Raw genomic sequence first — 23,837 nt, forward strand, 5'->3', positions numbered from 1 at the left:
TTTAAAAATTGCCCCGTAAACAAGATCTCACATAGACCCAGAAGAATAGTGGTACTCGAAAAGATCAAGTATACAAAGCGAAATCACCAGCAACTCGAACTGGCGACCACCGCAGCGATGATCAAAAGGACATCACCGAGACCGTGCCTCCGTGGCTCTGAACCACTCGGGCATCTTGCAGTTTCAGGTGTCCTGGATGGTATAGGACGCCATGTCTTATGAAGCAAGTTGCTGGTGTTGCCCTTCCCACCCTAGCTTGCGGTCGCGTCACGAGCTAGCACGGCCAGCCGCCCACCAAGGTCCTCTGGGTCGGAGATAAGGGGCAGGTTGCCTTGCTTTGGATGCTGGTCCTCATTGCCTAGCTTGGCTGGGCTTGTGCTTGTTTGACCAGTGATGGGGAAGAATGGTGCGTGGTGGCTTGATTGGTTAGGCGGCGTGCATGATGAGCTGCATCGTCTGGATGGAATGCATCGGGGTAGATGGCTGCTTTGGGTGATGACTTTGCGCACTCTCTTGAATGGTACCTGGGTCGGCATCTATTGGAAAAGCACCCAAGTCAGTCCTTGAGGGAAGAGAACTGACTGTGAATCTGTTAGTAGGAAAACCCACAAGCCTCAACCTAGGGAAGGAGCAGTGATAACGTAGGCAAGCACCCCGAATGAATAGAACATCCAGCAGCTGAGTACATCATCAAATCCATTGTCATCTATCACAAGCCTTCGCTTTTTTTGTTCGCCCTAACCGCCTGTATGCCCGCTCGTGATATCGTAAAAAGGGGGGTGAGATGCTCCCGACCATCTATCGCACTTCTGTCTTCATCAGATGCGAGAACGAAACTCTAAAACAATGCAGAAGAAACCAAACAACCCAACACAGGCAGATACGAGGTGCGTCGTCCCCCATGCTGGACCCAACTCCTTCCCGTTACATATATAGACTCGCCACGGCAGTGATGTCCCTCTTGATCATCTCCTGTGCCTCCTGCATCTTCTGGTACAGCTCGGGATCGCCGATGATGCGCGCCGCGTTCTTGACTTCGCGGCACGTCTCGTCCAGCCGCGAGATGGTGCGGACGATGGTGCCCTCGAGCACGTCCGTCAGCCCTGTGATGTTTTTGAAGCTCATGCCGCGCGCCCACTCGTGCACGACCTCCATGAGCCCGAAGCGCGGCTTGGACACGAAGTCGTTGCTCTCGTCCGACGTCTGGATCACCTGGTGCAGCTCCTGCACCCGGTTAACTTTCTCACTGATGGCCACAATCGTGTCCCTGCCCTTCTCCAGGCTGCCTGTCAGCGCCGGCTCGATGTCTGACTTCTCCTGGAACACGAAGGACGACAGCAGTGCTGCGATCTCTGCGGGCTCGTAGTCGGCCAGCACGTTGTCGAGGATGAGCTCCGTGAGAACGAGCTCGTCGCCACTGTGGATCTCGCACGCCACCTTGCCCTTGAGCTGAATGCGGGAGGCCTCGTCGATGAATCCTAGATCCTTGAGTACTTGAATGCGTTGCTCGTAGTCGGGGAGGAGTTGCAGGTTCTGGTTTGAGAGTGCTTGGCGGAGTTGCTCGATGTGCTCTTTGATGAGCCACTGGTCATGGCACATTGCAAACTGGGCAGACTGTCAGCTACACTCCAATAGGTTTGTCGGGATGGGTGCTGCACTTACATGTTTCAAGAACTGAGGGCACTTCAGAGCATCAGAGCCGGTGACCGCCTGCGCAGCCTGTCTCCTCTTCTCAACAATCTCCTGCAGGTTCATGTTCTTGATCCTCCGTAGATCAGCCTCATCGAAGTATGCATGCTGCCAAGTCTTACAGATCTGAACAATGGCGTCCTTCGCAGCCTTGCCAGCTTCACCACCTTGGAAAATTTCAGGGATGATGCCCTTGGTAAGGTGACCGGTGACGACCTCCACATCCGACAGAGGCACATGCATGACCTTGGTTTGGATGTGCTTCTTGTGTTTGGGGAGGTCCTGGAACATTGGTCGGAAGGCTGGGATGCAAGGTAGCATGTCAGTCGAATCGCGGGTGTCCCTATTTGCCTTGATTTCAAGGACGTGCACCGTAGGACCGACGTCCGCAGAAACCTGGAGGCCTATCCCATCTGCTAGTAAGATGCCAGGTGTCCTAATGCCATCTTTTTGGAAGATGACCAGAGCCCCACGGGAGAATATTTTCCTGCCGATGGGGATGTTCAGGATCCCCTTGTACAACTCTTCCGTCAGACTGCGATAGTCCTGTGCGGCTTGATGGCACTCATCCATGTGAACGTCGCAGATATCGCAGGAGTCGCGCTTGATCTTGGCCAGATCCGCCTCCGAGATCTTGACGGCCTTCTCGTGCTCCGGCAACAACTGTTGCGTAGCATGCTCAGAGAAACTGCGCTTAATCATTTCTTCGATCTTGAGAGCTTCAACTCGGAGAAGGTTGAGGATCATGTTGTAGGTCAAGCGGAACTGTGACCGCAGTTTTTGTGGCTCGCCGAGTATCATCTTCTGGAGGTCAACCACGGGAGGTGCTTCGTCACCGCCTGGAGGGACAATGATGACTGATCCGACTGTATCGAGACCACGTCTTCCTGCTCGACCGGCCATCTGAGTATACTCGCCTGCATGCAGATTGCGGAACGAGTGACCGTCGTGTTTCCTGTAGCCTGAGAAAACAACTGTTCTTGTTGGGAGGTTCAACCCCATGGCGAACGTCTCCGTCGCAAAGAGTACCTTGACCAGAGTCTGCGCAAAGAGAATCTCGACCAGCTCCTTGACAATCGGTAGCAGACCACCGTGGTGCACTGCTATACCGCGTGCCAGAAGCTCCTTCATTCTGATAATCTGGGGAAGCACACGGTCTTCAGGCTTCAACCGCGCAAGCGACTTCTCGACAATCATGTGGATGTGGCTCTTCTCCTGTGCCGTGGAGAAGTCTTGGTTGCTCAAAGCATCGGCATTCTCCTCGCATCGCTTCTTCGAGAAGACAAAAATGCATGCCGGAAGCAGAGTCGACTTCTTCAGGAATTGTACCAGGTGGACCCACAGGTTCTTGTCCTGTGCAGCTGATGTAAAGCCTCCTACGCGGCCAGCGCGACCCATGTGTCCGGGATTATGGCTTGCTCGAGGAGGGCCTCCTCTTCCTCGTTGATTATTACCTCCACGACCTCCACGCTGATTGTTGCCGCCTCTCTGGTTGGGCCCACCACGGCCTCCCCTCTGGTTGCCGCCTCCACGTGTGTTCGCAGCCTCAACGGTCTTGGGCTGATCTCGGCGTTGGAGAGCAGCGTTGGCATCTTTCCAACCTTTCTCAATGAATTTCTTCTCCGAGTCCACAATCTTGTAGATATTCTTGTTTGCCCACAGGTGATGCTCCAGTGGAACTGGTCGCTTCGGAGTCGAGATAACATATATGTCCTTCTTCTTAGTGCGCCCTACCCATGAGGCAAACTCGTGTGTATTTGGCACGGTAGCAGATAAGAGGATCAGTGAGACATGGTCGGGGAGCATAATAATGACCTCTTCCCACACCACGCCTCTCTCCGCGTCATTGACGTAATGCACCTCGTCAAAGATTACGAACTCGACGTCGCGGATCACATCAGCTCCTCTGTAGAGCATGCTTCTTAGAATTTCCGTCGTCATGATCAAGCAGCTCGCCTCGGGATTGATCTGAACATCACCCGTCAGAATGCCGACCTCATCAAAGGTCTCCCGAAAGTCGCGAAACTTCTGGTTGCTGAGCGCTTTGATAGGTGAAGTATAGATAGCCTTGGTCATGTGTTTTGCCGCGAGCGCAATGGCATACTCTGCTACGACCGTCTTTCCGGCTGACGTATGAGCGGCCACAAAGACGGAATCGCCATTCTCAAGGTGGTAAATAGCCTCCTTTTGGAAAGTGTCGAGCTCGAAGGGCCATTCTCTGGCCGGATTGGGTACCAGCTCATGGAAGTTGGGTATCTCCCGCTTGATGTCCACCATGTGCGCCCACTCGCGACCAGCCTTTCTAGCACTTGACGCTACGAGCTTGCCATGTGGCTCCAGGGCAGGGAACTCGACCGGGAGAATCGAGTCAATATCTTCGTCTGCATCTCCGTCTGGTTCGGGCTGGTTCTCTGGTGTAGCGCCATCGCCGTTCACAGCAGCCTCCCCATTCTTGGTCAGCTCCCCGTCTGGTATTTGATCTGGCTCCTGGTCGAGCTCTTTCTCAACCTCCTTGGCCTCGTCCTCGCCGGTCTGTGTCTTCTTTTTCCTGGTGAAGTCGATGCCCCTTGAAAGGCCAGGAGCAACCTCTAAAAGTCTCCCCTCCTCGCCGAGCTTAATGACCCTCTCGAGCTTGTTGGTCCCCGAGGACACGTCAAGGTATCCCTCATTCCGTAGCGCTTGATCTTCCAGAGCAGCGGTAGCTTCTATACCTTCCAGACCACCTGGAGCAAACGGGAAGAAGCCAGCTGCACCCCGCACAAAATCGGCTCGGGAGGCAGGCTTTCGTGTCAGGGAGGTGGAGTTCTTTGCTGTCGCGCTGTTGGCAGTGACGGTGACATTCTTGTAGCCAACGACCTTGCCCTCGAGGCCTTTTCGAAGGAAGCGAGTTACTGTGCGAGTTTGGGTGGGCGCGATGCCGAAGAGTTCGGTGTAGTCAACAGGGGAGTCCCATCGCCTGCAAACGCGGAGTAATTAGCCACTGTGCGCGACAGAGAACTGCGTTCTCGAGAGGTGGCAGCCTACTGTTGCAGCCTGTTCAGCCACTCTGTAGAGAAGGTCTGCGAAGGCGTCAGATACTTCTGCTCGAGGCGCGCCTTCAGCTCCTCAGGGCCTGTTTTGCGCTGCTGGCGGGGGGCTGTTCTCTCGAGAATGTCGTCAATGTCATCGTCATTCGCAGATTCCTCAGCTAGGTGAAGCTGCCGGAGAGCTTCTGAGATTGAATCTGTCATATTTGCAACCGTAGAAGAGGAACCATCTCCCAGGAAAATCCAAGTCACAGTCTCGACGATACTTTGGTAGGAAGCTCTTGAACAGCTGTTGGAGGAGGGAGGGTTGGGTGCAAGCTGGAGGTGGGATGAACTGGCCCCACCAAAATTCAATTGACGACATCACAAGGGACACAGCTCCATGACACCTGCAAGCATCAGCCCCAAGCAAGGGTAGCTGGTGCGACGACAGGACCCGCAGTCTCACAACAACTGCTCTTTCTTTTTCTTTTCGAACCACATCCACCATAATATGTGGAGACTTATAACCGAGGGACAGGTCAAATGAATGTTTATGCATACTACAGACTGCGCTGTGATCACAGCCCCTCACTCTCCAGAAAGCAACATTCCTGGAACGTGCCGTGCCAGCAAAGCCTTTCCCGCTGAGGAAATAGCCTCGGAAGGATTTCCAATGCTCATGAGTTCATTGTGATATTGTTTGCTACAAATTCCGCTTCAGTGCCTCACCAGAGTCCGTCCATCTCCGCCATGGCTTCCTCGTCATCATTGAAGTCTGGCGGAACTGCCTTCGCGCTGGACGCATCAGCCCCTGGTGGTCTCCTGGGCCCCCGTTCTGCCTCAGCTTCCGCCATGAGGGCATCGAGATCGTCATCCTCCGGCTCAGCCGGTCTTGGCTTTTCTGCAGCTTTTGGCTTTCCATCACCAAATATGCTCTTGGTTGGCCCTCCATTTGGTCGCACTGGCACACTCGGTTCCTGCTCCGCCTCTGCCATGAGCGCATCCAGCTCATCCTGATCAGGCTCATCTCCTGTCTCCATAGGTTTTCCACTTCTCCTGGCACCGATTGGAGTCGCCCCATAGATATCGTCACGAAACAGATCCTCCACTGGTGGTGTGCTCGGCCGAGTGCCACTGGTAGACGTCTCGAAGATAGGTGCAATCCGATCTGCTTGCCGTGGTGCTGGCGCCTCGGATTCCTGTTGCTCATCTGCAGGCTCATCGTCATCCCCGCCGTCTGCCGTGACAGTCGACTTGGGCCTGCCTTCGTTGATCCAATCCACTCGCATCTTTTGCAGCATCTTGTTGTGTCCTGCCTTTTCCACCATGGCCAAAGCATCGAGGAACTTGGCCTTGGGGAAGAGGTCGTCTAGCCATTCCTGGTAGAAGGACAGTAGGCGCGATGCATCGCCCCACTACGGAATTTCTGGTGAGCTGGCGTTGCGTACGAGACCGCTACTGAGCTTCACACTCACCTCATGGCCTTTGCCCTTGAGTCTCAATTTCCCGGCTCGTTTTCGAAGCGCAGGAATGCCTTTTTCTGAAAGTAATCTACTTGGTTGTTAGCACGGAATCTATGAAAACGAGGCAGCCAGGGTCGCGTATGAATGTACCTGTCCTGGTCGAGCTTGATTCTTGGCACCCTGGCCTTCTTTGCGACCGAAACTTCCTCGTCAATGCCCAGGCCATCGCCTGGTTCTTTTCGCTTGTTCGACTTTGGGTTGTCTTCGGGTTTGGGAGACGCAAAGGGGTCGTCGTCCACGTCTCCTTCCAGGAAGTAATTGTCCAGGTCATCGAAATTGCTTGCTGCTGGTTCAGCATTTCTTGGGTCTGTTTTGGACGGCATTTGTGTGATCGGCTGGCTCTCCAGGTCAATTCTCGTAACTTTATGACCGTTGTATCGCAAGAGAGAATGAAAGTAGTGCTGCTGGAAGGAGAGACGCGTCTGGTTTATTGCTGCACGCGTCTCAAAGCTTAATTGGAAATGGCCCCTGCTGGCCCTGATCCCTGTTAGTGCCATCGGCTCAGCCCGCCAGTCGGAGGTGCAAGTGCTGCCTCAGATTCCAGGCGCTAACAATTCTCGAGCTTGACGTCCACTCGGCGAGCTCCAATTGACAATCGATCGCCCTGCGCATTTGATTGCAATCTTCAATATCGCTGGCAGCAGATTGCCCGTCGCAACCATGGCGGACCGAACATCGCAGACCTACATACCAAGCAAGACTATCCAGACTGACTATCCTGTGAGTTTCGGACACCAATTGACCCCGGAAGTCACGCCGTTGCTAACGTCTATCCAAGCTTATAGACAATGACCCGTACGAGAACCCCTCTCCGAAAATGGCGAATCGATCTTCTGACCGTGCATTGGGAACAGACACTTCAAGCGCGTAGTTGGCTATGCCCGCCCTTCCGACTACGCCTTCGCCGGTGCGGCAGCGGCAGCTGGCCCGGGTCTGCTCTGGACGATGGAGAAGTTTGCGCCGTCATACGCCGGACGGGGCGCCTTTGTGCGAACAATGCGACTCGCCGGCTTCATCGGACTCTGCGGCGGCTTCTTGGCCTTCTACCAACGATCAGCCAGTACGTGAACCCCCATCGGGACGAACACACACGGGAACAGGAGCAAGAGTCACAACGGGCACAGCACCTACTAGATGACAAATTGGAAGCTTGCTGACTGGGGCTCTAAACAGTGAGGTTCTACGGCATGAGCGAGAACGCACGGGAGGTTAACCTGGACATGCGGGAGATGGTCGACAAGGTCAAGCGCGGCGAGCCCCTGTACGGCGTGAGCCAACTGTCCCCACACATGCAGGGCGTCGCAGCACGGCAGTCGAGGTATTCTGCCACGTTCTTCGATGCCGTCCCATGGTTCAACTTTGTCAACCACAACCAGCATGGCGTCGATACCGCCAAGTACTACCGGCAGGCGGAGAAGGAGCTGGATGCGGAGAACCGAGCCAAGGGACAACAGGAGGTTGCGCAGCTGGGTTAAGTGATTCGACGGAGAAGGCTTGCTGGAAATCGGTCGCAGTCAAATCTCGCACAAGAAAGACGCCCGCGTCAAGCAAGGTGGCTGGTGGAAGACAAAAGAAAGAAGTGGCCGTGGTTGGGATGCATGGATCAAGGGATGAAGGCATGTATATTTTGCCCACTAGACGATGCGGTTCGCAATCGAAGAAACCAAAGACATCCTCGACGGGAACAATGGCAGATATTGATGATAAACACCGATGGGGGCTTACTGCACAAACAATACTCAGGTACGGACAGCGTGCGCTCATCTCTTCCCAGATTTCTACAACTATGAGCCGCCCGCCGCCTGAGACATATGAAGCTTCATTGTGATCAAAGTTTCCATTTAATCAACATTCATTGATGCTGGGTCTGGTGCAGCTGCTCAACTGCAAATAAGACCGCCGAGTCCACCAGCCGCTCCCGCCAAAGGCGGACATGCATCAGCAGAAAAGTCAACGCAACATACACCACTACAAACACTGACACCACTGACTGTTTCAGCTCCGAAGGCATCGTTATCCACTAAGGCAGCGAACTAACTCTCACTCTTGCTATAGTCAAAATGTTTGATACACGGTCAGAAGATCAGCCCGATGAATAAAGTTGTGTCCATGCCTGATGAGACCATTTTGTTATAAATGGAATAATGTTTTCTAATGTTTTCTTCAAAGACTTCACCACACATCAACGTCAAATTGAATCAAAAGAGCAGCCCTAATCCATCCAAAAGTTTTCCCAAGCCTCTCGCCACAGCTTCTCCTTCATCTCAACCAGCCAACTTTTGAAGCTGAACGGTTCTTGGCCCTCGATCATGACCATTCCATCTTTGATCCCCTTCCAACCATCCACCGGCCCCGATATATACTTGTGATTCTTTCCACAAAAGTGGTCACCGGTTGGAATAGTGGCGCCATTGTTGTATTGCATCTTCTTCTCATAACAAGCCTCGCAAAGAAGCATGTCCCAGCAATAGACACACTGGTACGCTCGCCGTCCTTGCCAAGCTCGCCATGATACGCTACAGCGAGAGCCAGCGCAATAAGTATAATCTTCTGTGAGGTCACCTTCATCTTCCGGCAGAGGGTCATCATCGTCGTCGTCGTCATCATCGTCGTCATCGTCGTCACTATCATCGCTATCACTCGCGGATGACCCTTGCTCACCGTCCTTATCACTGGCGTCACCCTCATCTTCGACCTCGATTTCGGAGAACCGTGCAGACAACGCAATCCTCGCCTCCCGCTCCAAGCCGTTCAGGCTTGACAATACCCTAGACAACAGGTCCAAGTTCCCTCGGTCGTTCCACGCGATATCATCTGTCAGAGCTTCCAGGATGTCGCTGAAGGCTTGACCAAGGATATCCTCGAACTCGTGCAGCGGGCCCAGTTTGCGAGCCATCGTCGCTAGGACGATCTTGTGATGGATTTGCCACGACTTCTGCAAGACGACAGCGCGAGACAGCGGACGCTTCATCAGCCCCTTGGCCTCTTCGAAGAACTTGGCCTTCACTTGCCTGTCCGCCGTGGATCGGAACTGCTGGTAGATGATGTCCGTACAACGCGACAGAGCACTGTACATTACGAACTCTGGGTCCTCGTTGGTGAATCGGTAGCCTTCGCTGTTGTTGCTGTTCAGTGTGCTGTCGAGCACAACGAGAGACTCCGTTTTCGCCAAGTCGAGGTTTCTGCTGCTCACAACGTACCACTGTGCCAGTGAGTTCCTCAACGGCACGCCAGCATCGAACTGGTCCAGCACGCTGATTATTTCCTCATAAGTCTCGACAATGAAGTTGGGCTCGTTTGCATCGATTGCAGCGAACATGAAGTTGTTGAGATGGACTGTGTCATTCACATAGTTCCAGGTCATCCATTCCAGCCTCTCATGCAGCGTCCATTTGTTCTTTACAAGATCCACAGCCTTGCTGTTGTTGTTCCAGGCATCGAATTCCTGACGCAGGACTTTTCCCCGCAGAGGCTCGGTCGAATCCGCCTGCCTGGCTTTCTCGTACGATATGATCGCCTCGTCAGTGTTTTCCAGATTCGTATAAATCTCGGCTTGAGTGATATAGGCACGTCGTAACTGTTGAGGAGAGATACCGTCTTGGTGAGACAGGGCTCTCGTGATAGATTGCTGGGCAGCCTCATACTCGTGAAGGCGTTTCTGGATTGTAGCACGCAGATCCAGTACTCTGAAATTCTCTGCGTTAGCTGGGATGTCTTCGAGGTTGCCGAGTGCGCTGGTCAAGGTGGTCAGGGCTGTGCTATGATGTCTGGAATGCTCAAGGATCGCAGCTATAGCCCATGCGGCGTTCCCGGTCTTCGGGACTTCGTCAAAAGCTCCAGATATCCCGATTATTTCCTCTTCGTTGTACCGAATATTTTCCTCTGATCCTGAGGTCTTCTTGCACAGGGAACTTTTGCCCGTCTGCGTGCATCGATTCGAGTTAGTAGTCTGTCTCTCCTAGGTCTGGGCATTCAGGCGAGCAAGAACCCCACACGACTTACCAAGGCAATACACGCCCTTGAAAATTTATACGAAGTCAAAGCGGTCTCAACATCTCCTGCTTGTAGCCACGCGTTGATATGGGCCTTTGCGAGAGGCACGAAGGCGTTGCTCGTATCCTCGAGCGTGTCTTTTGCCCAATCCTTGGTATTTTGACTAAGCAAGTCACTGGGTGATTTCGAGATCAGGTCCGCCCACCAAGCCATGTTTTGCATGAGAAGGTCTGTCTGGAAGTCTTTGACGGGGAAATCGTCCACAAAGTCTGAGTGGACTTCCTCATAGTCCACACCGTGAGGCTGGAAGAAAGACACTGCATCATGTGCATTGGTCATGATCTTCCCAAGTCCCTCGAGACACGCAACGCTATCACCATTCGATTGAAGTGTGAGTTTTGTCCAGCCCATATGATAAGCCCACGTTCGGGCTGCGTAGTTTCTCAGGCTCTCATCTTGTACTTCGATTGTCCCGCAGATAATGTCGCAGCAGACGAGGAAGATCTTTTGATGTGCCACAGCTGCTGGTGTTCTTAGCCCCTCAGTAGCATCATGTGCCTGCTTGAAAAAGTCCCGCATAGAGCGACCAAGAAATTTCAGGGGAAGATCGCTATCATCATATTTCGCATCGGGATCCTCGTCTGTGTTGATGCTTGCGCCTCCTGTATCAGTATCAGACGCTTCACGTTCGTCGCGGCCAGCAATCTTCAGAACCCTCGCAAGCTGGTTGCCTTGAAGCTCGGACTCCAAGTCCAGAGCAGAATTGTACACGGTTTTGAGAAGCTCGAGTGAGTCTGCAAGCGTCAAGGGCCGGAATGAAAAGGACAGCCACGCCAGCAATGCTTTCAATGCCTCTCGTTGCGAGCTGGCGGTCTTTTGTTCCAATCCATGCAATATACCGTCGTAGCAATCCTCTAGGTCTTTTGGCATTGCATGTTCTAATTGCTTCAGGACCAGAGGCTCACGTCCAATCGTATTGAAATGACGGATCATGTGCTCAGCATAGCGCATGCCTGCAAAAACATCAGTTTTTGATATACTGCTTTCAGTGGCGGCCTCAACTCACAGTCAGCGGCTTCTTCGATCCCGGTTGCAATCCGTTGCTTGATATATGGATCGAATCTTTTCAGCCCACTGTCGCTGTTCAGATGCTCCCAGATCAAAGCCATCGTATCGGGCTTCTGTTTCTCCTTGGTCACATCAATGGACTCGATGCCGATCTTTTCAATTTGATCCAACAAGTCGTTTTCGCCGGTTCTGACATCTCTGAGGGTGCAGACTATGCTGATATTGGATTCCTTGCTTTCCTTCACACTCTTCAGACATCCTAAGAGTTCATCTCGTTCCACAAGGGCAGGCAATTCGTCGATACCATCAAAGACGATTTTCAGCTGGTACTTTGAGGTTTTGGGGAACAGGGGTTTCACAAAGTGGTTCCAGACATCCTCCCAATCCTCACCTTCCCATGACATATTGTCCCTGGCTACGTCCTTGTTGATTCTCTCACAGAGAGTGGCATTCTGCTCTGCAATCTGGACCACAGCCCAATTTATGGCATTGTTGAATTCATCCAAGTCTTTTGTGTCTTCTCTGAAATAGAAGTGGACCACACAGGTGTTGTCGCTGGCAGTACTCTTGAGATGGTCGTAAATCGACGCGGCAAGATGGCTTTTTCCCGCCCCTCGAGGTCCTGACACGGTCAAAATAGGCGAGACATCATCACCTTCTTCGTGCTCGGCCCAGGCTTTCCACTTTGGCTCTTCGAATATCCATGATCCGGTTTCTGGTATCCGGGAGTGTCGAAGCACCTGATACTCTTTATCTGGGTCTGTGCTGTATCCGAAATAGGTCCGTACACTGTTCGACGTGGGCGGTTTGGCATTGGCGGATGATTTGGACCCAGTTTGCTTTGGAAGTGACTCATTTCGACGACGATCCTGCTCAAAGGCCAGAAGCTTCTTGATATCGTTGTAGATGGTGTTTTGCTTCTCATTGATCTCACGGAGCATTGAGAACTGTTCTTCCATCATCTGCATAGAAGCTTCTGTGTTCTCCTGCAACTCCTGTTCCATCTGCTGCAGCAGGGCCTGCGTCTCTCCGCTGGTCTGCTGGAGATCCACGGTGTTCCCAAGGATCGCCTTCTCTGTTGCGTCACGCAGATTGTTCATGGACGTATCCATGCCCTTTCTCGCATCTACCAGCTCCTGGTCGCCCCCTTTGAACAGTGCGGTCACCCACTTCTCTGGCGAAATGTCAGTATCTCAGGATGGAAAAGGGAGAACCCACTTGAAATGTTATGGAAAAGCTTACTGAATCGCTTGAGTTGGATGTACTTGGTCGCTATTCCGCACATCGTCAATAGGGATGCAAAGACATCGTAAACGCAGTCGTGAAAAGCCCCTTCCTTGGGTAATCGCTTCTCTAGGATCTTCATGCGCCGCAAGAACATTGTGAGGTCAACGAAGAAAGTTGTCACAATATCGTAATCCGCCGATACCTCTTTACAAGCCTGTCTAAGTGTTAGTATACATTTGATCAGGGCTGTGCGCGCAAGCCTGGAAGCACGCTCACCGTCAGCATGTATGTTAGAGCTGTCCCAACTGCAGCCGCTGGCGGGAAAGCTGGAGTAGCAGCAGCGACGACTTGCTGCATGCCCCCCTCAATAAGCCAGATGCCATCTTTGAACAGCCCTCGAAGTTTGGTCACTTTGGTGCTGTCGTAGCGGAAGGAGTGGAAGTTTTCCATTTCCTTGCAACCAAAGTCGACCATAGCATCTAAGCTCTTGAATTGATCGTATCCCGCCTTCAGATCCTTGCCCCCAATGCCCTGATATTGTCGAATTGCATCGCTCCAGATATCAACCACATCTCTGGCACCGTCATTCTGATATCTCAGTCTATCCTTTTCGGCCATATTCGCATTTATGATGAGCCAATGATGGCAATATGCGACGAAGATTAGCCCAAATCCAAGCCCAATGTGTTCGGGATTTGTCAGAACTATTCGGATTTTATATGGTTAATCCAGCTTTTCAGCTGAGATGCAGCTTTGCAAGGCTGCACTCAAAATCATGCTAATTCAGTGCTTGACCGAGTCTGACATGATCGCATATTTAGTAAGCCGTATGACTACTGGTAACACTCTTTGACATAACGGTAGCGACACTGGTGGAGTGTAGAATTAGAAAAAGGAGTGTTAGGCAGCAATTTTGACGCTATTTGATCTAAGCGCCGAAGAGAATAAGTCTGGTGATTAATGAGAAGGGCAGATCTATCTTGCAAGGCGACCAGTAAAGAACCAGTCTCTCATGTCGGAGCATGCTCACTGTCAATGATTGCATGAATGGAGTACTCCTGGAAATTACTCTACAGCATGCGAGTAAGATGGCGTAAGCACTATGTTCAGCCGCCGGTCAACGGTGCAAGCGAGAAACACGCTATCGCAGGACGCTGTCGCCGTGCGATTCAAGTGATTGGAGCGGTAGTAATGTGGCTTCACTCCTTTTCTCGGGGGGCTTTTGGCGGTCTGAATCTCCACTCCTCCGAAGCTGGTAGTAACACACAGATTTTCGCAAGCCTTTCATATTAAGATACTTATAGCTAGAAAATATTCCCGCAATCTCGACGGGGAGTTTTGCAGTGAAGCAGTGACAGCTTTAGAATGAACAGCGACGCATTCAGGTGACGTAGTGCATGTTCGCCAAGTGGGGTTCAAGCAGAGCTGAAAACCGCCGGTCTCGGTAAATAGAGATGTCAATTAGTAGGCTTGGAAAAAGCGCAAGATGTCAGCTCTCTGTCTTGTCCGAAACCTACAACTAGGCCATGCTTTAGCAAACGCGCTTATGGAGGAGAAACACTTCGTCCCTTGCTAGGAGTGTAATCATTTTCTGTGGCATGATTGCCGTATATTCTGCGCCATGGAAACAGTCCAAGACGAGAAGTCTCTTTTCCACCATAGAGGATATGTTATATTCTGTAGGTTACTATGATGAAGTGAGCAACGCTAAGATTCCTTTCTTTAGGAAGCTCTTAGTCTGAGAGGTTACAGCAACAACGAGTTCCAGAAGACAGCCAAGCCGCGCAGATGTTGCGCCGAGCCGTGGCGGCGATCGGGGTTCGAGTTCAGATCCGCTCCCGGCTGCAGTGTACCGCCGAGAATGCGATATCAACAGTCAGAACCCACACTCGAATATCATATTCCCCGGAAAGCCTCTTCAAAACAGTGTAAAGATAGCACAAGAGTCTAATAGTGATCTCTGGACTCTGCAAGTCATTTTTTTGTGTTGCGGAAGTAGCAATAGACCGGTTAAAAGTACTGCCGCTGGGTCAATGTAAGCCCCGTCGAAGCCTCGACCCAATAGGCACCACCATTATTTTGTGTGACAAACGACAAGTCAAAGATACCGTGGGATCATTCGCGGTTATTATCTTTTTTATCTTCTTTGGGGATTCTCTGAATCATTGCCGGAAGCCCGGGCGACTCTGGTCGCGCGACTCTGTTTTACCTCATGAGATCCGCAAAAAGTGGCATGATTGTCACCCGCAAGGAGCACTCCCCGCGATTTCCAAGGCCGATATTGCTCATGAGACAGTAGCAGCCCACACAGGTCCTCCACGGGGAAAAGGAGGCCCATCTCGTGTCAATGTGTCCATCATATCTAGTCATGTTAATTCCGTCTCTATAAAATGGCGTCTTCCTCTCTTACACTCGATGCTGTGCCCATAAAGGTAACGGCAGTAGGATGACCTCCATTGCGCTGGTAATCCTCTCACCCCACTGTCGATTCCCCAAACTCCGATATATATAACCCATTTGCATATCAGTCCATCGCCAAAATGCCCAAGTACGTCCTGACCGGCTGCGACGGCAACATCGGCAGCGTAGCGGCCTCCTACGCCCTCTCGCTCGCCGGCCCAGACGACGAGCTGGTCCTGACCAGCCATAAGCCGGGTTTCGTACACGATGATCTCGTTGCGCAGGCGAAAGAAAAAGGCGCCAAGATATTCATGCTCAATTATGACGACCCGACCCACCTGGTGCGCGTCTTTGCCGGCGCCGAGGCCGTCTCCTTCATCTCCACCTGGCTGATCGGCAAGGGCCGGCGCAGGCAGCACAAGAACGTCATTGACGCTGCCATGGCTGCGGGAGTGCGGCGCATCTGCTATACGAGCTTCGTCGGGGCTGACCTCGGTGACGGCGGCGAGGACATGCCATTCCTGCCACGAGACCACGCCTACACGGAGAACCTGATCCGCGCTAGTGGTCTGCAGTACAACATCCAGCGGAACTACCTGTACATGGACAACATCCCACAGTTCCACGCGCAGAGCTGGGGTTTCACGGGTGATAGATGGCTGTCTAATGATGGTGATGTGAAAGGGGCATTTGTGGCGAGGGATGACTGTGGGCGGGTCCTCGGGGCGTTACTGATGGGCAAGGGAGAGCCTAATACGGTGTACACCGTCACCGGGCCAGAGGCTGTTTCGAACCGAGAGATATTTGAGTGGATGGCTAGCCAAAGTGGCTACAAAGGGACGTTTGAGAACTTGAGCGACGAGGAACTGGAGAAGTGGTGGAAGGCGAAGGGTCTGCCCTATGATGTGTACGGGGACTTTTCTAAAACACCATGCAAGCTTTGCATGTACGATCTGCTTTGTTCGGGACAGATGGTTGCTTGGGGCCATATGAGAGAGACGACAGACGCCGTGGAAAGACTGACGGGACGGAAACCTCAGGGATTCCGGGAGTATCTGCTTAAGTACAAGGATTCTTTCCCGAGACCTGAATAGGTGTAGCTTTATATCATGTATTTTCTGGTCTAGGTAGATAAAAGCATAATTAGAATATCATAAAGACAAGTCATCAACTGTTTCATTTGATCTATGTTCATCCAATTGATTGACATAGGGAAACGAACAATACTCACGGCCAAAGATAAAGTCAGCCTCCTACAATTGATCTATATACGCAATAAGTTCCTCATACACATATCTTGGTAGCAAAAAAGGATTCAGTTCTATCCAGTTGCACATTCATTTTCATGCATATATTATTGATTTCCACGAGCTTGTGATCATCGTCTTAAAAGATTAGATCACACCGCTGCTTGAATTTGTAGTTGCTAAACGCACATTGGAGGGACTAAGATTGAAATACATATTACAGAATATTGCAGCTGACATATCATCACGTCAGCCACTGTAGGGGCGTATCTTCAGTGACTGTCAACTTCGTATCTCCGGTTACCTTCCAAAGTCCTGAAGCCTTGTGCCATTTCCAAGCAAGCCAAGCAAGTGACAAACAAAGAACGGCGCCGCCTACTCCGGTACCTACGCCCCACCACACACGCACACCGTAATGATTCTGATAGAACTCTCCGTTTTCAAAGTCCATGTAGCCTCCATAACTTGACAGACCAAATACACTGGACTTGCACGTGCAGTTATTCAAGCCACCGATGGCGTGAACTATCATTATCCCAGCTATCATGATCACCGCGAGAGCATTGGGTAGCATCATGGCCTTGCGAATGCTTATCCATGGTTCCTGCTGTATGCCGAGAAGTATCCACGAAGGAAGAGTAAGTGTGTACCACACGACGTACATGAGCGATCGACATCCCAAGCCGATGGTAGGGGTGTTGAACGAGACCATGAACGCCATTCCAAAACTGGTGCTGACAATAAATTGGCTGATGAGCCAGACAACGTACCATCCTGTCGGGCGGGTTGTCAACGACTTCTGGAATTTTCGAAAGTCGTCCATATCGACAAACGCAAGAAGATTGATCGGAGCCTTGCGGCGGTTGGCAATCTTATCCAGAACGGTATCTGTGACGCCGCAGTATCGGAGGGTGCGGCCTTGGCCCATAAAATCCCCAATTTCGAAGTCGTCCGTGTCGTCGCCATCGTGTGTGCCGTCTGGAGCTCGCCAAGGAACCCATGCATTTACGCCTTGCTCGAAGAGAAGATCGGTGTTGAACATCCAGCGCTCGATCAGCACCCGGCATCGCGTGTCGGACGTCGGGTTTCTGTCCACTACCGAGGCAAAAACCACTACCGGAACCCAAGATAGAAGTAGCCCCAGCGCCAGTGAGTGGGCCGTGGTGTTGTCGCCCAATGTCGCGAATGCAATTACGATAGAGAAGGCGAATGCGATGCCGAACCAGACGATCGAAATGTAAATTGGATACACACCCTGCTATGCATTAGTCACCTGCTATGAAGTCTGAAATGATAGATACTGGAAGATTGAAATAAGAGACCGCTATAACCGGGAGACTTATGCATACCTTGCGCCTATATTGCCTTAGGTGGAAAGCCAGGTGTTTCGTGAGGTGTACGAGCTTTTCACGCACGGGTTGGGACAGTTCCGGGCTATCCCTCCTGACGTAGGGGAAAAGAACACCTCTGAGCAATGCAGTGTCTCTTCGTCTGTCCTGATCTTGCTGACCCTTCCGACGAGGGTACTGATACTGGTTGATGCAGCTTAAGATGTATAAGGCATCCTTGATCAGGTCCTGGTCGTCCCGCAGGTGAAATTGATGAGGCAGAGACTGACACCTAGCAATCATCATGATGTTCCATATTGTCGTCGTTAAAGCGGCTAGCATGCGTTAGTCACCTGCTGCGGATTCCGAGTCGATACATTCTGAAAGATTCTAATCAAAGACGGATGGGCAAATGCTTACCGGCCGGTGCACCTATCCAGTTGGCAAAGGCCTCGGCGTTCTTTATCTTCCTGTACGAAAGAGACTCATACGGGAGTTGGCTCATAAGGGCCAAGGTTGGGAAGATCCATGTCGTGAGAATCTGGAACGCGTCTGTTACGCTGTAGTACTTCGGAGCAGCACCGCACATCTCAATGCATCCATCTTTTGTAAGTGTGATTGGGCGCGACTCGCCTACAAACCCGCGCAGAGGGCCATGATAAACCACATCGAAGCCGTTACGAAAAACCTGGGCATTAGTGTTCAGCGTCGTGCCATTGGCGTTCGGCGTGCCATCGATAGGCAACTCTCTTTTTACGGTCTCCAGACAATCTGCGAAGCCGAGTGCAGATATCTGATTCACCAGGAGAGTAGAGGTTGCGAGAAGGAAAAAGAACGGATGCCGAGTGACCGCATGAAGGCTCGTCATTACGACGATGGGGTAGCGAGTGTTCCCTTGTGCATCGAGCCACCTGGGACTGAGAAGAAGCCATTGATTGAGCAGTATAACCTCTTGTCCCGTGGGCTTTAAGCCGCATGCGATTGTGGTACACGGGAAGATATTATGACCGCTCAAGGGGTTGTGACCCTGGCTAATCTAGCATCTTAGTGTTCTTGGTACCGATGCACTCTCGACATGATTCGACGATAAGCACATTCTCCAGCTCACACGTCAATGTGGCGTTCCCATATGAGCACTTCAGCCGCAAAATAGCCCCAATTCTGGACATAGGCCGACGTGAACGGTCCTTTTCCGAACAGCTCCCTTCGTTCCAAAATGCCCTTCTGATTATTGGTCCCCTAGACATCGGCGGTTCAGTCCATGTCTCTATCAGAATGAAAAATAGCCTCGACAAATCATTGGCAGTCTCAAAGCTGTAGGCTAGCCTTCAGAGCCAATTTTATCTTGCTCAGGCCAATCATGGAAGGGTCGTTGGACGTTGCAGTGCGCTGCAGAGTAAATTCCGATATCCCGCGGCTTCCCATGGTGCGTGCCAGTCTTGTCCCGCTGCATTTATAGCCGCCGATTCTTTCGAGATAAGAAGAACATCGTATTACGAGAGACACATCAGTATGGAAATAGGATTAACACGAGATGAGATAATGAACAAATGTCAAATTCGGCAACAAAGACGAGGAAACAGGAGATTAGGCCTCAGACTTTTTCATTCAATTCCTATTCAAATTTATGAAGAGATTGTGAAAACCTCTGCCAGGTGTCCTAGTAGGGTAGGCACTATCCTGTCTTTCGAATAAACTGTCCCCTCCCCCCCCCCCCCGCCATTCTCACCGGCTTCAGCATACCCATTGAGCATCTTCGCAGCTTCGTTCCCAGAAGCTCTATATTGGCCAAAGCCTGGTACGCTTCTCTGTCTTCATACCGCCTCCCAGAAGCCGGAATGGTTCAAACGCCGACGCATCGTAGGGCCTAAGTGCCCATTTATTTGGCTAAAGAGGGGCTGCATATTGCTTTCCATGGTCGTATCATACTGATCAATCCTCTGCGCTCGATTTGGCGGGCTCAATTTCTGTCTCCAGACGCTGAGTACTAATTATCGCGCATTTTCGGTTGCCCCAGCCAATCATCGCAATGATTACAAACTTTGTAAACAATCACCATTCTACTTGTATATCATGTCCCAATAGGACTATGTAACTTTGACCCCTAGCAGAGATAACTAACTCCCACAAATACTAATTTTCAAGGCCGCCAGATATCACGCTATGTCGATACGCATAGCCCAGCGGCTTTATATTCCGCAAGTATTGGCCAAGCTACCTATTCTGCCGCGCACGTACAGATGCCTTCAAATTATCGAGAACCGTTCATGTCTGTGAGGAAGGCTTTAGGATATAAGTAAATAAACACAGTCCGCAAGATATCGCGCATGAAGAGGTTGTCTTTTTCAAGCGCGTCTCCAGCTAGAAATATTGGTGTTCTATTCGAGGTACACTAATTTGACCTAATATTCTTTTGACTGGACGGGGTTCACACAGATGGTTTCAAACACGGACAATGTCAACCCAGTATCATCTAAATCTTTGGACTGCATTGTAGAACTGCGCGTGAACATTGAAATTATGTATCGGCTTCGCCATATCTCGAGATCTCCTGACACTCACTGCGGGCAATGCTTGCCCGAAAGAGGTTAAAGTAAATGCTCATGGGTATATCATACCTACCAGATAACACCTTCGACTTAAGCATGTATATAATAGGGAATATTCCGATGTGACACAACGAACAATCATGACAGCCTAGCGAGTCATTCGATAGTAGAATCGACTGTATAGACCACACTTGTAGAAGTACTCATAAGTCCTCTATGTATTCAAACTAGGGTGCTTCAGCTCATTTGATCTGCACGCACGTTCTGGCCTGCTGACACACAGGCACTGAAGGCGATGCGCCTGTCACATATGCTGAAATACCCAAACAGCAGCCCTGGTTTATTGTGCCGCTTGCATGTTTGAAGGCCCTGAACACCTTGGTTTGTGAGCAATGGAACCATAAGTTGGCTGCTTGATAAGTGATGGCTGTGGAACATCTCATCCAATCTTGTATCAAGTTTGTTGCTTGCTGAAAAGGCCAGTACTTGGTCTAACTTGCAGTGACTGGTGTTCACCGGGGAGAGGGTGTGAGGTTTTACCATGAGACCACGCCTATTGGCGGGCTGAACTACTCCATATACATGCGGACTCTTCGAATTCACTTCATTACTGCCTGCTCTTTGCTGGAAAGGGGCCCAGCTCGACCTCTTCGGCAAGCCTATGACGCTATACCTCCCAAGCACCATTACTATTTGGTGGAGGGAGGGGGGGGGGTGCAGGAGTTCAAAGCGTTCAAGGACTAGGTAAAGACCCTCCATGAGAGTCCTGTCTTACAGACTGATAATGCAAAGCACCTTTATTATGCTCACCCATACAGCCGACGCTCAATTCGACATGCGGGCCGTTTCCCGTCCGAGGACAATGTCGGCTTGATCAAGATCAAAGCACACATTGAACGCGAGCCCACGCCTAAGGATGGGATGCCCGAAACCAAACCTCTATGATTAAGGCACTACTCGGGATAGCAATGCTGTGCGGTGCAGGTGTGGCAATGTTGATGATTCTTTAGCCCAAGGACGCGACACACGAGTGACACGTGGTCCTGACAAAAAGGCCGAAAACCCCGGGTGGGCTCACTATCGTTTCTGGAAGCTTATTCTGGCATATTTGACACGGAGAATACTTTCAAGTGCAAGGTGGCCGATGAGCTTTAGGGAGGAACCGGACTCCTCCCGCCCAAAGAGCTGGTTGACATGACCAAGTTGGTACTCAAGAGTACGTTTCACCCAGAACACAACAGCTTGGAATCTACAATATATACGAGTCCTAGAGCGAATAATGAATACATTGCCTTCTTTTTGCGGGAGAAGGAACTTGACCACGAAGAAGTTGATGATCTCTAGGCGCGTCTCACGGGCGTACGAAAACAGTATGTTGTACATCCGCGAGTATGAAGACTTTAGAAGGAAGAAGCTTGCCATGTAAAACTCTTGGCAGCTTGGACATTGTATGGGGGTCTTAGCAATCCTAATGAGTTGAAGGATTGCCAAGAACGACACAGAGAGGAGTCTTTCAGAGCCTCGTCAACTGGAAATGGTGACCGAATCCCCACGCTCACCAAGATCAGATATCCTCAGGTCTTCTTTGGCATACATATGACATGAAGCCCACCTTCCATTCTTTCTCTAAGCATAGTCATCAGACGTAGAGCTTTGGAGAGAAAATCGAGGCTCTTTATTGCAAGTGAGCTAAGCGCATCGAGGAGACACTGAATCCCTCGACACACTTAGTAAGCCTACCTCCCTCGCGCGAGCTCCAGTGGTCAAGTTTGGCCCTCTTCAGGAGACAGATGCGCCTACTGCTAGCTATAGGGTTTAGGCTGTGGCTCGGGGCCGTTCAGGATATTGCCACCTAGTACAACTTAGGCCTATGCAAGGCAGTGGCAAAATAGTCTGAAAGGAGTTTAGGACAGGAACCGGAACTCGGTCAAATCAAACCATTTGGGGCAGAAAACGGAACTCGGTGAAGCAGAAACATCTACAAAAAGACCTTACTTTCCACTGACGATGCTTCATAAATGCTTGGCGGCTTATGCCCCGCGTTCCAGACGGGCCGCTCACTTAGTGATGGCCGCCAATTCACGGCTTTTCCCGGGCAACGCTCACTGGTCTAGGTACTGTAGCTTAGCTCTGGCGTGGCGAGGGATTCTCGGCCGTTCTGCAGGGTGTAAAGCTATGCTCTTTTCCGCCTCATCGTGCAAGACTTTTGCTCTCTTCAAGTTAGTGTACTGAAACCATCACTCATCAGCCTCAAGACATCTCCGAGTCCATGCATCACGATTATTGGCTTGGCGACTTTGGTTGGGAGTATGACTGCAACAAAACACCAGAGACGTGGGTTCATGTTTCGAGAAAGCACCAGATCGCGGCACAGTTCTGGGGTTAGGTTTTCGGCTGTACCAGTGCTTTGATCAGCTTCACGAGTATAAAAGAGTCCAAAGAGGAGCATTGTCATGATAATCTCGACACTGTCTCAAAGCAATAAGCCGTTCCTCACTCGCACATTGTCGTCTCTCATACGTGATCAAAATTGCAAGATGCAGCTCGTCAAGTTCATCGTTGCCTGTATGCCTTTGGCCATCTTGGCCTCACCTATCGAACAGCATGAAGCCGGTCTCGTCGACCGCAAGGCTAATCCTGACGGCCTGGTAGAGGTCGCCGGCTTCACGGAGAAGCGTGACGACCCCAACAAACTTTTCCGTCGTAAGTCCCTTCAGCACTCCCAAGGACAGACAGAGCTCTTCTCAAGCTGTGTCCATGTGTCTGACACCATGACTCCTTCCAGGCAACATCAATTGCAGTATAATTAATGCTAGTAACACTGTCAACTGTCGATCGTGCGCCAGTACCGACTGCAGCGTTGTCACCACTTTCAAGGCGGGTTCGACACACAGCTTCAAGTGTGCCGTCAAAGGTGAATGCGTGACGGTCAATGGTGTGACGAACTGGTGAGATTGACTTCTATTGCTGTGACCTGATTGATCGTATTTCGGTATTTTGACACGTATCATCCATTAGCTCGTGGGATAAAGCCGATCGAACACTGGCTACAGACTGCTGGGTCAACGGTTACTACACCTCTAGCGGGTGCACGCTTGGTAAGTCATAGGAATACCTCTCGATTCCACAGTAGTGTTCTCAATCATCTCTAACCACTGGATCTAAATTCAAATAGCGGCTCTGGGTACCAATTGCTAAATGACCTTGCGAAGCGGATATTATCCAAACTTGTAAAGACCGCTCTATTAGAGCCCCCAGCGTCAAGGTCAAAATCGCAAGAGCAAGAGGAGGAATTTGGATTTCCGAGATATCGAAAACGGAACAACACTCGTTATTACTTGATTATTCTATCCTTGATATTTGAGAAAGACCAGAAAATGAAAGATTCTTTCTTCCAAATTGGAATGATTCGCATGATAGTGTTACACGTGGTCAACTAATGCCCTGCTAACGGCACAAAAAGAACATATTTATTCGAGGTTGAACCCCTTCTCAAGTTCTGGGGTTTCAATCGATCCCTTCTGCCAACTCAAAGGACATACTTTACTACAACAAAAAACACGCCGTAGGCGACGATGAACACTATCTCGTCACAGTCATCTTGAATCAATGTGGTGTGAACTTCCAAGCTGTCATCGACAGGGCAGGCGAGAGGTATACTGCCTGAGACGAGCGATTTTACGAACTGCAAATAAATCTCCCACGATCAGTCGGACCCGTGAAGGTCGATGTGCGAAGGGCAGTAGAAGGTATGGCTATGTACGTGAGCGGATCAGGGGCAACAATCAGGGTAAAGGCTGGTGCA

The 23,837-nt window shown here is 51.0% G+C and overlaps 7 protein-coding genes across 7 annotated transcripts; 3 read left to right on the plus strand and 4 right to left on the minus strand.

Annotated features, from left to right (window-relative positions):
- Positions 1-924: 924 nt before the first annotated feature.
- Positions 925-4,919, minus strand: J7T55_012239 (uncharacterized protein; the record flags this gene model as incomplete). The annotated part of the gene is made up of 3 exons (XM_053137106.1): positions 925-1,605; positions 1,663-4,645; positions 4,714-4,919. The coding sequence occupies 3 exons, from the start codon at positions 4,917-4,919 to the stop codon at positions 925-927; spliced, it is 3,870 nt and encodes a 1,289-aa protein (XP_053000040.1).
- A 503-nt stretch (positions 4,920-5,422) lies between these two features.
- Positions 5,423-6,543, minus strand: J7T55_012240 (Swi3 domain-containing protein; the record flags this gene model as incomplete). Its single annotated transcript, XM_053137107.1, has 3 exons — positions 5,423-6,112; positions 6,173-6,248; positions 6,311-6,543. 3 exons carry the CDS (start codon positions 6,541-6,543, stop codon positions 5,423-5,425), a joined length of 999 nt encoding a protein of 332 aa, XP_053000041.1.
- A 337-nt stretch (positions 6,544-6,880) lies between these two features.
- Positions 6,881-7,695, plus strand: J7T55_012241 (nadh-ubiquinone oxidoreductase 21 kda subunit; the record flags this gene model as incomplete). The annotated part of the gene is made up of 4 exons (XM_053137108.1): positions 6,881-6,940; positions 6,999-7,015; positions 7,075-7,280; positions 7,394-7,695. 4 exons carry the CDS (start codon positions 6,881-6,883, stop codon positions 7,693-7,695), a joined length of 585 nt encoding a protein of 194 aa, XP_053000042.1.
- A 737-nt stretch (positions 7,696-8,432) lies between these two features.
- J7T55_012242 (uncharacterized protein) lies at positions 8,433-13,126 on the minus strand (the record flags this gene model as incomplete). Its single annotated transcript, XM_053137109.1, has 5 exons — positions 8,433-10,142; positions 10,223-11,226; positions 11,280-12,455; positions 12,524-12,722; positions 12,785-13,126. The coding sequence occupies 5 exons, from the start codon at positions 13,124-13,126 to the stop codon at positions 8,433-8,435; spliced, it is 4,431 nt and encodes a 1,476-aa protein (XP_053000043.1).
- A 1,922-nt stretch (positions 13,127-15,048) lies between these two features.
- Positions 15,049-16,002, plus strand: J7T55_012243 (uncharacterized protein; the record flags this gene model as incomplete). Its single annotated transcript, XM_053137110.1, has 1 exon — positions 15,049-16,002. One exon carries the CDS (start codon positions 15,049-15,051, stop codon positions 16,000-16,002), a length of 954 nt encoding a protein of 317 aa, XP_053000044.1.
- A 397-nt stretch (positions 16,003-16,399) lies between these two features.
- J7T55_012244 (polyketide synthase 1) lies at positions 16,400-18,351 on the minus strand (the record flags this gene model as incomplete). Its single annotated transcript, XM_053137112.1, has 3 exons — positions 16,400-17,410; positions 17,505-17,818; positions 17,904-18,351. The coding sequence occupies 3 exons, from the start codon at positions 18,349-18,351 to the stop codon at positions 16,400-16,402; spliced, it is 1,773 nt and encodes a 590-aa protein (XP_053000045.1).
- A 4,218-nt stretch (positions 18,352-22,569) lies between these two features.
- Positions 22,570-23,230, plus strand: J7T55_012245 (uncharacterized protein; the record flags this gene model as incomplete). Its single annotated transcript, XM_053137113.1, has 4 exons — positions 22,570-22,735; positions 22,818-22,980; positions 23,051-23,130; positions 23,208-23,230. The coding sequence occupies 4 exons, from the start codon at positions 22,570-22,572 to the stop codon at positions 23,228-23,230; spliced, it is 432 nt and encodes a 143-aa protein (XP_053000046.1).
- Between the last annotated feature and the right edge of the window lie 607 nt (positions 23,231-23,837).

The sequence above is a fragment of the Diaporthe amygdali genome (genome assembly GCF_026229845.1).
Source record: "Diaporthe amygdali strain CAA958 chromosome Unknown NODE_2_length_3802984_cov_64_841326, whole genome shotgun sequence".
NCBI classification, from domain to species: Eukaryota; Fungi; Ascomycota; class Sordariomycetes; order Diaporthales; family Diaporthaceae; genus Diaporthe; species Diaporthe amygdali.